The sequence below is a fragment of the Pantherophis guttatus genome, chromosome 1 (assembly GCF_059756535.1).
Source record: "Pantherophis guttatus breed Tessera chromosome 1, ASM5975653v1, whole genome shotgun sequence".
NCBI lineage: Eukaryota > Metazoa > Chordata > Lepidosauria > Squamata > Colubridae > Pantherophis > Pantherophis guttatus.
In genome coordinates this window covers 257,322,620-257,338,773 of record NC_142063.1, presented here as the reverse complement: position 1 = coordinate 257,338,773, position 16,154 = coordinate 257,322,620, and the positions used below count along the sequence as shown (strand labels likewise).

At 39.7% G+C, this 16,154-nt stretch overlaps 1 protein-coding gene and 3 non-coding genes across 4 annotated transcripts; all 4 read right to left on the bottom strand.

The window, feature by feature from the left end:
* Window positions 1-7,846: 7,846 nt before the first annotated feature.
* RPS12 (ribosomal protein S12) lies at window positions 7,847-14,527 on the bottom strand. Its single transcript, XM_034418837.3, has 6 exons — window positions 14,087-14,527; window positions 13,831-13,875; window positions 11,546-11,662; window positions 9,406-9,508; window positions 9,042-9,143; window positions 7,847-7,938 (listed from the first exon to the last, which is right to left on the bottom strand). The coding sequence occupies exons 2-6, from the start codon at window positions 13,842-13,844 to the stop codon at window positions 7,876-7,878; spliced, it is 399 nt and encodes a 132-aa protein (XP_034274728.1). The 5' UTR covers window positions 13,845-13,875; window positions 14,087-14,527; the 3' UTR covers window positions 7,847-7,875.
* On the bottom strand, window positions 8,119-8,245 carry LOC117666422 (small nucleolar RNA SNORA33). Its single transcript, XR_004591777.1, has one exon. It is a non-coding gene; the product is annotated as a small nucleolar RNA SNORA33 (small nucleolar RNA).
* On the bottom strand, window positions 9,214-9,303 carry LOC117666423 (small nucleolar RNA SNORD100). The gene has a single exon (XR_004591778.1). It is a non-coding gene; the product is annotated as a small nucleolar RNA SNORD100 (small nucleolar RNA).
* On the bottom strand, window positions 10,005-10,078 carry LOC117666421 (small nucleolar RNA SNORD101). Its single transcript, XR_004591776.1, has one exon. It is a non-coding gene; the product is annotated as a small nucleolar RNA SNORD101 (small nucleolar RNA).
* Window positions 14,528-16,154: the final 1,627 nt, after the last annotated feature.

The following is a 16,154-nucleotide window of genomic DNA, read 5'->3' as shown; positions in this document are numbered from 1 at the left end:
ATAGTAGGGAAAGAGAGGCAGGATCTGCATGTTTATGTCCCCCAAATAGGCATTGGATCAGGGGTGAAATGCTCCCGGTTCGTACCAGATCACCCAATCCGGTAGCGATGGAGGCGGGTGGTTTGGAGAACCGGTAGCAAAAATCCCTGCCCCCCCACCCCATAGCCCAGCTGAACCACGCAATCATCAGAGGCTTTTTTATATTTTTAAAAGCATTTTTTTCTACAACCTCTTTGTCCGAAAAAATGCTTTTAAAAGTAAAAAAAAATGCCTCTGATGATTGTGCAGCTCAGCTGGAATCATCAGAGTTTTTAAAAGCATTTTTTCTACAACCTCTTCGGCCGAAGAGGTTATAGAAAAAATGTTTTTAAAAGAAAAAAAAAGCCTCTGCCGATCAGGCAAGTCAGCTGGGATCGTCAGAGGCTTTGAAAGCATTTTAAAGAAAAATGGTTAGATGGTAGAAATGGTAGAAAAAATGGTTTTAAAATGGTTTTAAAAGTAAAAAAAAAAAAGTTGGCCACGCCCACTCAGTCATATTACACACACCCCCCCCCCACCAAGCCATGCCCACAGAACCGGTAGTAACAAATTTTACATTTCACCACTGCATTGCATAGAATCCCCTTCAGCAGATAAAAAGATTGTATTGTGGGTTTTGGACAGGTGTATCACAGACCACCTTAATGTGAAACACATCTTCATCTGTGAGAAGCAGGCAGCGATTGGTCTTCCTGCATCACCATATCTTTCAGCATGTGGCAATTCAACAAATCTCTACATCCCAATTGCTCAGTCAAGCAGAAGCATCAGTCTATGAGATGTTGGAGCTTGATGTTAAATGGGCTGCTTGGCTGGCAGATGGTGGAACTTCGTCTCAGCTCATGTTGGTTCTCAAATCTATTCTTGGGGAGCATCTCATGTGGGCTAGCAGTGCTCTTCATCCTGGAATTTCTCTTTGTGAAGTTACCTGAAGAAAGGATGAAAACTCCCCCTCATTTCTAGTGTTTCTTGGCTAGAAAATCTTACTGGCTTTACGGGTACCCTTGTGAACAGGTGGCTGATTACAGGAGCCATTATTCAGTGGCAGCTGGAATGTGCAAACTTTACCTGAATGCAAAGGCACATGGAAGCAACATCTTGTAGCAGTGGAATGTCAGAATATTGCCTACATATGATGTACCAGAGACTAGAAGGGGTTAAGTCTTTACAGACATCACATGTGACTATATCAGCCAACGAACTATTTTATTGGACTCTTACCCAGAAACCACTTGGACATCTTCCGTTTTTTTCTCTCTCATTTCCCTCAGCAAGACAAGTGAACTTCTCTCTCCTCTCAACATCTGAGTCATACCGTTAGGGTAAAAGGTGCAACAGGACACCCTGTTCATTATTGTATGCATGTATATATTTTGTAAATAATAAAACAACTTTTTGAACCTGAAGCTGTATTGACCAAATAACTTCCTCATAGAACCAAATGAGCATGACCATCAATATATATCTGACATGGAAGGCTGTGTAATCAGTACTATCTGGGTAGTGTGTGACAAAGGCAGATGAGGGTCCACTTTTGCTGAAATGGCAGCAAAGTCTCAGCCAGCACTCTTCCAAACAGTAGCAGCAACCTCAAGTTTTCAATGTGAGCAGAATGTCTAGAAGAGAGAGATCACGAAAGAATGTGGATGGAACACAAGAGTGGATGACCCTTATGAAAGATTAAACATGCTCTTCGTCATTTGCTCCTTTTACATTCCAAGCCATAATCTTCTACATGCCACCCTTGTTGCCAGATGAACTCATCACTTTCTGGGTGGCCAACGTCAATACTCTTCTGCCAGTTCAGCTTAAGGCCAAGTGCTGTGAAGGAGGTCTGAAAGACTGAGTAGTGTCCTTGGTCCAATCTTTTTCTCTTCTTCGGCCAGTCCAAGGAGGTAACAAATACCTGTTAGAACATGACCAGACTAGAAATAGATTCCGTGTCTTTCTGCAGATATAGAGAAAGCTACGGGGGCTTTCCTTCCTCTTCACTAGCACCATATCCTTATAGTTGTGGAAAAGATGAAGCAGGCTCGCAGGAAAATCAAAACTGTAACTTTATGTTTCAAAGGTATATTTGTAAAATGCCATTATTTTTAATGCTCATGTAAAGCACATAATACAAGGTTATGGACCATGTATTAGAGGAATGCATGACATAATTCTTCAATATTCTAATTTATTTCCTAAGAAAGCAGTTAAAAGGAACACTGGAGTGCCTGCTGGGCTCCTATTCAAGACAACCCATTTCATCTCCTCTACCCTGCATAGGCACTAACTATTGCAGACCTATATCAATGCTGCCACCTGCTGTTTCACCCTTTCATCTCTCTCTCTCCCCCCCCCCTTCAAATCATCCTTTCTCAAGTGCCTTTGGTGATTTCTTTTCATGCCATCTATTACAGAAGTATGTAAATAAAACAGAATACATTAAAAAGGCTGCCTGGACATTTACAGGAAAAAGCAATGCTATTTCTTTTCATGGTGTACAAAAATTGTAAAATAGAGGAACACCTGAAGGATCTACAAAGTCCCCTTGTGTATAGTTTTATCATAGAGCCTAATAGACTTGGTTGTATCTAACATCCCCATCCCTTCAACAACACAATCCTATGTGCTTTAGGCCAGGGGTCTCCAACCATGGCAACTTTACGACTTGTGGACTTCAACTCCCAGAATTCTGGGTGTTGGAAGTCCACAAGTCGTAAAGTTGCCAAGGTTGGAAACCCCTGCTTTAGGCACACCATCTCATTACAGTTCTGTATTGCATTCCAAGCACAAATGGGAGTGTGTCTGGTAACACAACAGGGAGCTAAGGAAATCCTCAAAATAGTTCAACATCCTGTTTAGACAGGAGTGCTGTCATCTTATCCAATAGATAGCATGTAGCCTTTATTTAAATTCTAAATTAAAGGTTTTGAGCTGTTGAGTTTCACAAACAGCTCAAAATAACAATATTGTATTGATTTTTATTTTGTTTTTTGTTTTTGTTTTTATTAAATTTATATACCGCCCTACTCCCGAAGGACTCAGGGCGGTGAATAGGCACAAAATAAAATACATAGATACAAAAGTTAGAAACATAATTAAAACCAGATTAAATAATTTAGCCCGAGACAATTAAAAATCCCAATAATTTAAAACAGATTAAAATTTCGATTTAAAAGAATTCTAAAACAGGGAAGAAAATTAGGCCAGGCCGGCTTGCTGGAATAGGAGGGTCTTAAGAGCACGGCGGAAATTATTAAATGAAATTTATATGGCCACCCATTGCATTGAAGATGATCCTGGGAGCCCAATAAAAAAACAATCCAACAAAAACTGTATACAAAAACAATCATAACTACATGAAGTCAGTGTTAAAGTTAAATATTAAAATCACAAGTCTTGAGGGACTTACTGAACATCAATAGGGGTGGAGTCAACCTAACATAGGGAGGAGGGCAGCAGGAGAATGTCCCACAAGGCAGCTGGCCACTGCTAAGATTGCCCACCACCATCAAATTTAAGTCCCTGGCAAATGGGAACTACCTTCTCTGCTAGATCTAAGTGACAGACTGATGCAATTAGGAAAGGTGGTCTCTCAATAAACTTTGCTCATGCATGTATTTCATGGTCAGATGCAATCCCCAACGTATTAAAGCATATTCATTTTAAGAATATTACTAATGATTCAAGATTATTGTATTGCTGTAGGGAGGTCTACAGAAAAGGCATTGAACTGTTTTACACTGTAGGTTTAGGTTTCTCTTGCAAATACATGCATCAACCACTATGCTGGTTAGTTTTAGTTCAACATTTCTTGGTACTCTGGAACAATGTATAATTTTAACAGCAGAGGGAACGAAGCAAAAAAAATGTCACTGATGTCAAGCCCCATACTACATGATTATTGAACCAGAAATCTCACAGTTTTAATTCAAATTAGGGAGGGACTGGGGCAGGTCTTGAGAATGTTATCTGGGATGAGTTTGATCCTGTGACCCCTGAGGACGTGGACAGGATTCTGGGTAGACTGAACGCGACCACTTGTTTATTGGACCCGTGTCCCTCCTGGTTAGTGCTGGCTTCTCGGGAGGTGACACGAGGCTGGTTCCAGGGGATTATAAATGCTTCGCTGGGTGAGGGTGTCTTTCCTGCCGCCTTGAAAGAGGCGGTGGTGAGGCCTCTCCTCAAGAAGCCTTCCCTGGACCCGGCAATGTTGATAAATTATCGTCCGGTCTCCAACCTTCGTTTTGTGGCGAAGGTTGTTGAGAGTGTGGTTGCGCAACAGCTCCCCCAGCACCTGGATGAAACGACGTATCTGGATCCGTTCCAGTCGGGCTTCAGGCCCGGGTACAGTACGGAAACGGCATCGGTCGCGTTGGTTGATGATCTCTGGAGGGCTCGGGACAGGGGGTGCTCCTCTGTCCTGGTCCTGTTAGATCTCTCAGCGGCTTTTGATACCATCGACCATGGTATCATGCTGCACCGGTTTGAAGAGTTAGGGGTGGGAGGCACTGTGTTGCGGTGATTCTCCTCCTTTCTCTCTGACCGGTCGCAGTCTGTGTTGACAGAGGGACAGAGGTCGACCCCGAGGCCCCTCATATGTGGGATGCCGCAAGGGTCGGTCCTCTCACCTCTCCTGTTCAACATTTATGTGAAGCCGCTGGGCGAGATCATCCGTGGTTTCGGGGTGGAGTACCATCAGTACGCTGACGACACCCAGCTGTACATCTCCACCCCGGATCACCCCAACGATGCCCTTGAAGTGATGTCCCGGTGCCTGGAGGCCATACGGATCTGGATGGGGAGGAACAGGCTCAGGCTCAACCCATCCAAGACCAAGTGGCTGTGGTTTCCGACGTCCCGATATAGCCAGTTGACGCCATCACTGACTATTGGGGGCGAATCACTGGCCCCCACGGAGAGGGCTCGCAACTTGGGCGTCCTCCTGGATTCACGGCTGTCTTTAGAAGAGCACTTGACGGCCGTGACCGGGAGGATTTTTTATCAGGTCCGCCTGATTCGCCAGTTGCGTCCCTTTCTGGATTGGGACTCGTTACGCACGGTCACTCATGCCCTCGTCACCTCCCGCCCGGACTATTGTAATGCTCTCTACATAGGGCTTCCCTTGAGGAGCACCCGGAGGCTCCAACTGGCGCAGAGTGCGGCCGCGCGGGTGGTAATGGGAGCGACATGGCGCTCCCATGTAACACCTCTCCTGCGCGAGCTGCACTGGCTCCCGGTGGTCTTCTGGGTGCGCTTCAAGGTTTTGGTTACCACCTTTAAAGCGCTCCATGGCTTAGGGCCTGGTTATTTACGGGACCGCCTACTACCACCAATAGCCTCCCACCGGCCAGTACGCTCTCATAGAGGGACTCCTCCGGGTGCCGTCAGCCAAACAGTGTCGACTGGCGGCCCCTAGGGGGAGAGCCTTCTCTGTGGGGGCACCTACCATCTGGAATGAGCTCCCCCTGGAGATACGGAGGATCCCGGATCTGCACTCCTTCCGCCGTGCTGTGAAGACCTTTTTATTCCATCAAGCGGGTTTGGCCTGATCTCTTCCCTTTTTAAATACGTAAATTTTAATCTGTTTTTAAATTATTGGGGCATTTTAATTTGTCTGGGCCAAATAATTTAATTTGATTTTATCGGGTTTTTAAATTTTGTGTATTTATGTATTTTATTGTTGGCTGTTCACCGCCCTGAGTCCTTCGGGAGTAGGGCGGTATACAAATCAAATAAACCTAAACCTAAACCAAATATTAGGTAAGATACGGAATCCTGGAAAATATTAATACACTTTCACTTTTTATTAGTTCCTGAAGGTAGATTCTCTATGGTTTCGATTCTCAACTTTTTCCAGTTCAGACTATAATGCCCCTTATGAAGTTACTAATCTTTCATATCTGTTGTCTGAAGTGCCTCTAATTTCTTTTTCAGATTCCTCACAATTTAGCCCATTTAATTCCTACAATCAATTTTAAAGACTCATAAACTTAGCCATGAGGTTATAGTAGGCTAGCGTAGTAACACATTGTTACAGTACTTCATTGCCAGAATCAGCCCATTTTCAAGGCAACCATAAAACAGAGGGAGTCTTATTTACCCCAGTATCAAGCAATCTCGTCAACTTGCCAGCTATTCTGCTCAATAAATTCTTGTAACCCATTTCGCTAAATTGTAAACATGCTTAGTGAATAAACATTTTTTTTCAACCTGTTTAAAATTGAGGAATACGTTTTAAGAGTTTAAAAATAAATTGTAAAAGCTTGAGTCAAAGTGACTGCTTTGTCCTGTGTCAGGGCTTAATCTTAAATGAACTTGGTCAAGTAGCATGCATCAATGAATCCTTAGGTAATCCGAAGCTAAATACTGTCTAGAGCGGATATTGAATTATATTATTTCCTGATATTGAATTATATTATTTATTATTATGATGATTTGAAGTTTACAGAGGGTCCTTGCTCCTTATAGTTCAGAAAGTTGTGGATGTTATGAATCTGCGTAACTGCTTCCCGTATTACCAGTAAAAAAATCTAACAACTAATTACACCATCACACCAGCCATGTACCCTTTCTGAACAATTTAAACTTAAACAATTTAAACTTTATTTTAAGAACTTAAAATAAAATTTAAGTTCTTAAGGTTAATGCAAATGTTACCATTAATCAACAGCTTGTAATTTTTAAGGCTGTGGAAAGATTTGCCAGAGAAATTTACAAAACAAGGATTTGTCTGTCTATAATGCAATCCATCCAATCACCTGAATTGGGTGTCTACATAAATTTAATATTAAATTTATAAATATATTGTGCATGCAGGAGCATGGGGAATCCCTGAAGCAACTATCCTTAATAGAATGGGGGAAATGGCAGTCTGTTTCCTATCTTTTGACTAGCTCAAATCTCATGTTACCCTTCTTTATGCTCATTTCTTATTGCACATATCACAAACTTGATTGTTTACAAATGATCCATTCCACATTACTTTTCCAACTTAATACTATTTCCCTCTTAAAAATTCTTCGGCAGAAGGCCCAACACCCATAACGGCAGCATCACCCTTATTTCATTTACAAATTAAATTTCCATTCATAGTATTTTAAGATATTGAGTGCCTACTCTCTAGTGCCAAAAATGTTTTTCAAGCTTAGTTTCTGTACAAAAATCTCTTTAATCAACAGGATTTTCTTTTTATGGAACTGAATCTTCTATACAGAATTCATGCCAAGAAATAAATACAGGAAAGATGCAAAAACACAAACATAAAGTTCTATAGTTCATTGTGGTTTGCACAACTTCCAAATTTCCAATTTTAAATAAAATATTAACAAAATATGGAGTAGTTCAAATTCAAGTTACTCCAATTCAGCACAAAAAAATTGCTATTTTGGCTGAGCAACTGAGAATCACTCATCAGTGATTATCATGGGACTTCTCTGTAGCTCAGTCCATTTGAAATATTCTTAAACTTTGTATTCATTTGTGACCTCTGGAAAATTAAGTTTGCTTGTAAGTAAACCATGGCAGGCTATGACGACACTGCAACGGCCAGAAGTTCAAGGACCAGCCTTTTAAATATTCGTTCACGCTGTTGCAGCTTCAGTCACTGCAAGTGGTTGGTAAGCAAGAGCTACCTGTATTTTAAAAAACTTTTGACTTGTAAGGCACTTGTAGATCGCCATGTGACTATATAGTTGTATCACTGATCAATTTTATACTTCTTGTGTTTTTCTTCATTGTTCATCAATCACTTTGTAGGCCTATCATAAACTTATATAAATAACTGAAAGACTCATCATAAACAAGCAAAATACAAATGTACTGTCAGCTCAAATGTATTTTATTTGTTCATTTCTTGCACTTGAAGTATTCTTCGATGACATCTTTGGCCTGAGATTCTTTGCCATAGTCCTACAACAAAACAATGTATTAATATTCCAGTAAATTATTGATTTAAACAATTAATGTCCAGACTAGTAAATATTTAGTGATCTATTATAATTGCAGAATCAAGAAAAAAGGCAATTTAGATAAAGTTAACAGTTGCTAACCATATCCTTTAGTTTAAAGAAAAAGCCTTCCATAGAATATCAATGTGGCCTTTATTGGGACCTCAATGACTACAAAGTCTTCAAGGCTCGTACCCTGGCATTATTATTGCCAGCAACGATCTTCTGCAGAACATTTGTAAGTTAAGCAGATTTTGTCTTACTGGCAGCCCCTTGGTGTACTAAACAACTGTGATAAATAGAAGACTGCAATGGCAATAGAACATTACAAAAGAAAACTTTTCCTTATCTCTGTCACTCTTATTGTTTTGTCTATACAAACCAACATCCCCCAAAAAGGATTTTTCCACCTTTTTCTACTATTTATAAGCAACACAGCAACTTCTATATGGCAGAAATAAAAGTACTCCTCAACTTATGACCGTAAAGTTAGAAATTAAGTCTTAAAACCTAGCAGTCATTAATTGGGTCACCCTGTGACTGCCTGATTTTATACTTCGTTTTGTCATGGCTCTTAAATGAACCTGTTCAATGGTTACTTTTTTGCCAGAAACTGGCAAAAAGAAACTGGCTTTAAATAATAACTTTATTGTCATTGTACGTGTATACACGTACAACGAAATTCACTTAACACCCAAAGATCAGGTCCAACACACATAACAATCCCAAACCCACAGACCCACCCACAATTCCCCACCCCTAAACCAAACATCCACACAACAGACCAAGTAATACTGTCCAACAGCTCACTGATGGTGGCCCTTTAGTTCATTGTTGAGTGCAATTATAGCTCTGGGATAAAAACTATTCAGAAAACGTGTGGTCTGAGTTTTAATTGTTCTGTATCTTCTGCCAGAAGGCAACAGTCCAAAAAGATTGTAAGCATTACTTTAAATGTAATGCTCAAAGGATATGATGTAGTAGTATTTGCAGTTTTAAGCAGCCTGTACAAGTATACAATTGAGCAAATGCAAATAATCTAAAATAAAAAGAAAGTTATCTTACTTTAACAACCACACAACTGCAACCCACAACTTTACGAGGTTTTCCTTCTCTGTCGATCTTGCAGAGACCTACCCACTCACCAAGCTTCTTGTTATCATCAACCTGTCAAGAGCAATTTGCATTTTGTTAGAAGTGCTAACAATACAAGGCAATAAGGACAGAATCAAAGGCAGCTGTACACTCAGACTAAAAGGGTAACAATTTGTGGTTGCTTTCCTCACAATTCTCAGTAGAGGGAGCCAAGTTATCATCACCGTACAGCATTACAAACTTGTTTTAACCAAGATTTCCCGAACAGTTGCATGATTTTACTTGATTGTCTCACATTCTAATTCTCACCAATTCTAAGTAAAATAGCTGTTACCTTTATCAGATTGATTTGATGTTCAGCACAAAGAGCTTCAACCAGCTTTACATACATAGGTTCATCGCAATTGGATGCAAGAACGCAAAGATGGGCTTGACGTCTAAAATGGAAAAGTTATCAAATAAAATTGGTAAGACAATCTGTTTGTTTCCTTAGCATAGCTGTTTGGATTGTTATTTGTAAAATATGAAGACAGAGAAGATTACACTCACAAATCCCTAGTCATAATTTTCAATCATTTCCTAGTTGTGCTTTACCTACAGAAATATTTTGGGAATGTGGTATAAAAAGATGAAAAAGAATAGGGTAGAGCTAAAATGTTTCTGTGACACTTTATATGTTTAATTCACAGAGACATTTTTAATACTAAGTAACTGACTAGAAATATCTTAATGAAAGGAAGTTTTCATACAATTCTAAAATTGAAACGAGTTATTATTCAACTGTTGCATTTTAAGTCATTTTTTAACAAAATCCTTGTTTACCACTTAGAAGTCGGTAAAACTAGCATAACCATTTAGTCATTCAAAGAATGACCTTTAAAGTTTATGCTGTTACTGGCTTGTTTACTCACAAAATAAACTCTTCTCTTACAGGTTTGTCAGACTATCATTATCACTCATAAAAAGAGTGAAGGGGTATCCGACTTTCATGAAGTCATCATTCAAACACTGTAGCTCTTATCTTCAAATCTAATATACCATTTGCTGCTCACTTAGCCACTTTCTAAAAAAATTTAGTATGACATTACATCATCTTTGCCCTCTGGCTGAAATCTGAAATGCATCTCACTATTAAACTATACCAGCTCAGCCTACCTAGCTATTTTCCCATCTTCCCAATTACATTTAATCAATTTATACCTGATGGACCAGTTTTATCTTTCTGCTATCACTTCCACATATCCATCCAATGGACCTACTTTACTTCACCATCATCACATACTACTAGTTCGCCTTTCCCCTTTATCCCTCTCTGGATCAAATCTACTGGCACACATATGCTTTCATATAAGTAGAGCCTTAAAATATAGGGTATCTGGTCCCAGAAAAATGTATTTCGTGTTAAGGAAGATGCTGATGGGATGTTATCATTGCATCTTGTTACTGAACACAGTATTTTTCGGAGAAGTGACTAAAGCCTGGAAGATATAGCTTCTCTACTCTATATTACACACCCTCTTCAAGCACTCTCCAAACTGGACTCAAAACAATTACACATTTTTAGAATCTAGTAGGTACAGAAGAATACAGGTAGTCCTCGACTTACAATAGTTCACTTAGTGACCAAAGTTACAATGGGATTGAAAAAAGTAACTTATGTTCATTTTTCACACTTATGACCATTGCAGCATCCCCATGATCATGTGATCAAGATTCAGATGTTTGGAAACAGATTCATACTTAAGATGCTTGCAGTGTTCTAGGGTCACGTGATCACCTTCTGACAAGCAAATTCAATGGGGAAGCCAGATTCACTTAACAACCATGTTACTAACTTAACAACTTCAGTGATTCACTTAACTGTGGCAAGAAATGTTATAAATTGGGACAAAAATCAATGAATTTTTCATTTAACAGAAATGTTGGGCTAAATTGTGGTTTTAAGTCAAGGACTACTTGTACTGCTGGAAGAAGCAGTAATAGCAGCATGTTTTGTTCTCTTTTCCAAAATAACTGCCAAAGATCCCTAAATTTCATTCTGGAGCATCTTTCGGGATATTTTGAAAGACATAAACCCTAACGAAAACATAGCAAATAAAAGGAAGGTAAGACCTTCACCAATTCATTCCATACCAGGAACACAAGACTGAACCCAAATGAAACTGTATTAAACATGGAATTGATCTATCATAACATACTTTACACTAATCTTTAACAACACATTTGGGTCAATCATGCCAGCAATTACCTTGCAGTGTGAAGAGGGAAATTTGCAATTTAAGTCCCACATTTAATTTCACCTCACGCTGATAACAGAACTATTTGGCAGAATAGACTTTAATATTTAGAATATGTATGTCCTTAAGTAACTTACGATTCTTCTGACAAGCAGTATGCAAACATGAATCGCATACAAAATTAAAGCAATAGGCTGTACAATCCCACTTTGATTTGGAGCAAATCTAACCACTTACTTGTCCAAGGCTTTGGCAGCTTCACGAATTCCACGAGCTAATCCATCGTGGATAAGTGCTGTTTTCAGCACTTCTTGAAGGGCAGTGTTGACATCCATAATGCCTCCAGCAGTTATGCTATATAACAAAATATGAAAATAAGCAAGCTAATGAATGCAACATAGAAATTCCTTAAAATTTTGATCGCCATTCTAATGGTAACCTGAAGCACAAGGATGCAAAAGGTCTGAACAATGAAAAGGATGTACAAGTTCAAAACAGATTTGAATTATGAGTACAGAGGAACAAGTTTGTTTAATTTCTAACTTGTTAAGGAACTCCTTAACAAGTTTGAAATTAGGAAAACAAGTAATTCCATACTTTGGAGAAACATTAATGATTTAGACAAGCAGCTGGACACAAAACACAGGTCTATACCACTTCTAGCCATCAGAACACAAAACAAAGTCTGTAAAATATGTAAAAACCATCATCTGAGGGTGCTAAAGTAAAAGGCACAAAAGTAAAAAAAAATCTGTTGTGTTCCTTGGGCATGAACAACCAGCTAGGTGACTTGGGCCAAAAACTGTTCTTAGCCCAACTCATCTCATAGGGTTGTTGTGGGGAAAATAGAGCATTGGTATGTTCATCACTCTGAGCTGTATATGTAAAAAAAATGGTAGGATAAAATCCTAAAAAAAAAACCAAAAAACCAAAAACAGACTTGGCATTTCAAAGCAAAGTAGAAGAAACTGATTATAATTACTTGAAACTCCAACATTATAATGCTATTTTTTTTCTCAACACTGCTCTGAATTTGGCTGTGGCTATTTCTTTTATTATAGCCTTCTACTATCCATACAAATTGTATTGAAAAACTTTCCTATCCAGTCCTTATTCCACCTTAAATGATGCAGAATCTCTCCGCCACCCCCAATTCTACAGAAAAGTGATAACAACTTTTCCATCAATGCCTCAAGATTTTAAGATGTTCAGGGCAGAATTGAAATAACTCACATCCTCTCTGTATGTAAAAACCAGCCAAAGCCACTTTATTTTATTTTGCCCACTAGTGATAAAATCTCACATCCAGTTTTTAAACGTCACAGCAGATAAAAATTCACATTCTGCGACAATTAATAGTTACGGGAACATTGCACAGATGGATCATGTAAATATATTTAAAATATATTTACATGATAAATTTATAAACAAGTTTGTACCATTTATATAAATACAAATTTATAGAGAGGTACAAGATAACCTTTATTATCACTCTCTTCCGTGAACACACTGGCATACATTAAAACGTGATTTGCCTGAATATGTGTATATTCTGAGAATATACATAAACATATCGTTTAGTTTACTTTATTGTCATGGTACAACGAAATTAAATGCCATCTTCAGTGTACATTAGAACTATAAAAATAAAAACACAAACATACATCCTTTACGTTCTATATAATTGAAATTCCGATATTGCACTATATCATATTATTGCCCTGGGATCAAAGCTGTTTTTTCAGCCTATTTGTAGGCTGAAAAACAGCCTGATTTATATTGATAAATCTGAATTTATATTGATAAATTCAGCCTGATTTATATTGATGTTTCCTGATTGCTTATTTGTACCCTATGACTATCATTAAGTGTTGTACCTTATGATTCTTGATGAACATTTCTTTTATTTATTTATTTATTAAATATAATTTGTATGCTGCCCTATCTCCATAGGACTCAGGGCGGCTCACAAGTAAAAACAAAGCCAATAAAAGACATAAAATACATAAGTATACATACATAAAATACATAAATGTATAAATATGTAGTTTAAACATATATTAAAACCCATTAAAATAATCAAAAAACCCCTCAGTCCAGGCTTTTATGTACAGAGAGAGCCTATGCACCAAAGACAAAAATCCCTTGTGTATCCAATCACACTTGGCCAATAAAAAAAAAATCCTATTTTTCCTTGTTTTTATTATCCTGTACCGTGTATCGTGTGATTTACAGAACTCGATGGCGAGCAAAAATCAGAAGAGACGATTATTTTAATATTTAATAATATTGGCCGTAATCAGAGAGGGGTATTTTATTTTTTGTGGGGGGGGGGAATAAAAAAATTAAGAACAAAACTAGGTCCCACCACGTGGTGCAAACATGCATGCAAGCGAGCGGACAGTACCCAGCGCTCCATGCACACAGAACCAGGCCAGCCGAGGACAAGGCAGCACGCGCTGGCCGGCCTCCAGTGGCCTCGTGGACACCGTTCTAAGTATCTCCGTCTCGCGCACACTTACCCTTCCTCGGTCATGGTTGGTGGTAAACGCTCCCACCCGGAGTTCCTGGGGGGGGGGGAAACAAGACAAATCCCCGTTAAACCTTCGGGACCACGCACACAACCCCCCCGCACCCCACGTGGTTTCTCCTCCCGCCTTTTTCCTTCTCAGCACTCTCCCCCCCCCGCCCCGAAGAGAGAAAAGAAACGAATAACGTTTTTTTTTTAAAAAAAAACTAAATCTAAAGTACTACAGGCCTACCAAGGCGCGCGCTCACCTTACAAATTCCACGAGTCGCCGATGAAAAGGAAGAGGTGGAGCCTCCGGGCTCTTATTTAAACCCCCACGAGGACCCAAGCCCCGCTTCTGAAAATAGGTGACTGACTCTATTGCCTGTTTTGGCGGGAGCGGGAGAGGAGGTCTCTGGGGGGGGGGTGGACAACTTGTAGGAATTTCAAAGGTTAAACAGAATTAGACTCCATCCTATAATCGAAGTCGAAGGTCGCCTATTCGGGCGGCGGGAATCTTTGAAGCACTGAGAGTTTTGCCAATAGGTGTCCATGCTAACTGCCGGAGGGATATTCCTTCGGCTAGCACAGCACACCACAAAGGCGCGAGGGAGGCTTCTGTTCAGGAGTTTTGATTGGACGATAGAAGCGATTGCTGAGTAATAAAGGGAATGGTTTAACGCAGAAGTGGGCAATTATGGCCCTTTTATGACTTGTGGACTTCAATTCCCAGAATTCCTGAGCTAACATGGCTGGCTCAGGAATTCTGGGAGTTGAAGTCCACAAGTCATAAAAGGGCCATAGTTGCCCACCCCTGGTTTAATGTATAAATGATCAAGGACAAGTTACATTTCTGTTACTTTACTGTTTTACCAAATGCACCTGATCGGGGTTTGGGTTTTTTATTTTTTTTTGGGTGGGAGGAAATGAACTTTTTGCTTGACTTGCCGTAAAAACACGTGCACGCAACTGAAGTGCCTTTCTAACGCGTTCATCTTTACCCCCTTTCGCTTAATGCGGGGACTAGCAAATAGGTGCATGGTGCTTGGAGGTAAATAAAACCAAGTCGTCACGCAGGTCAACATCTAACAGTTGTCAAATTTTATTTTAATATAATTCTTCTTTTTTTAAAAAAAAAAAAAGACCTTCGATTTTTTAAAAAATCACGTTACTCGGCAATAGATACATTTTGTTGATTGCTCGAACCCACCATTCCTAATTCTAAACTAGTTTTTAAAATTAGTAAATGCTGCTGTACTTGAGTTACTGCTGTGTGCGCCATAGGACACACACTTCTAACTAAATTTTAGAATAAATTGAAATAAGCAAAGTGATTGGTATATGATCCACGTTCACAGAATGTTGTTGGAACTCCACACGATGTCTTGGATTTAAAATCTTCGGTTTTTCTCGCTGATTCTTCTGTCTTTCCTTCCCAGGAAAAATACCTCTCAAGCGGAAAGACAATGCTTTTTGATTCCTGACACTAGGAGGCGCTCTTAGCATGGTAGCAACCTGAACCAGTTGCAGCAAATTGTGAAACTTTATGTGAATTTACTTTACTTTACTTTACTTTTATTTGATTTATATACCGCCCTACTCCCGAAGGACTCAGGGCGGTGAACAGCCAACAATAAAATCCATACATACAAAATTTAAAAAGCAGAATTAAAATCAAATTAAATAGTTTTGGCCCAGACAAATTAAAACCCCAATCAATTTAAAACCAATTTTAAAGTTTGAATATATAAAATACTAAAAAATATTAAAAATTAAAAATTCTTTTATAAAAGAGAGAGAAAATTAGGCCAGGCCCGCCTGGTGAAATAAAAAGGTCTTTAGAGCGTGGCGGAAGGTGCGCAGATCCGGGATCCTCCGTATCTCCGGGGGAGCTCATTCCAGATAGTAGGTGCCCCCACAGAGAAGGCTCTCCCCCTGGGGGCCGCCAGTTGGCATTGTTTGGCCAACGGCACCCAGAGGAGCCCTCTCTATGGGAGCGTACCGGCTGGTGGGAGGCTATTGGTGGTAGTAGGCGGTCCCGCAAGTACCCAGGTCCTGAGCCATGGAGCGCTTTAAAGGTGGTAACCAAAACCTTGAAGCGCACCCGAAAGACCACTGGGAGTCAGTGCAGCTCGCGCAGGAGGGGGTGTTACATGGGAACGCCAAGTCGCTCCCATTACCACCCGCGTGGCCGCACTCTGCGCCAGTTGGAGCCTGAATTTGGGATTATGTTTCAACTTTTGCTAGGAGGCAGGACTGAATTTGTAAACATAAACATGTAAGGTTCCAATAAAAGGCTAACCCTAACCCTAACCCTAAAAGTCTCACTTATTTATA

What these genes read in the sequence shown, in the direction of transcription:
- RPS12 (XM_034418837.3), bottom strand. An exon ending in GCTGCCAAAGCCTTGGACAA is followed by an intron (nt 9,509 to 11,545) that starts GTAAGTGGTTAG and finishes TTTCCATTTTAG; the next exon opens with ACGTCAAGCCCATCTTTGCG. An exon ending in GCAGTTGTGTGGTTGTTAAA is followed by an intron (nt 7,939 to 9,041) that starts GTAAGATAACTT and finishes GTTTTGTTGTAG; the next exon opens with GACTATGGCAAAGAATCTCA.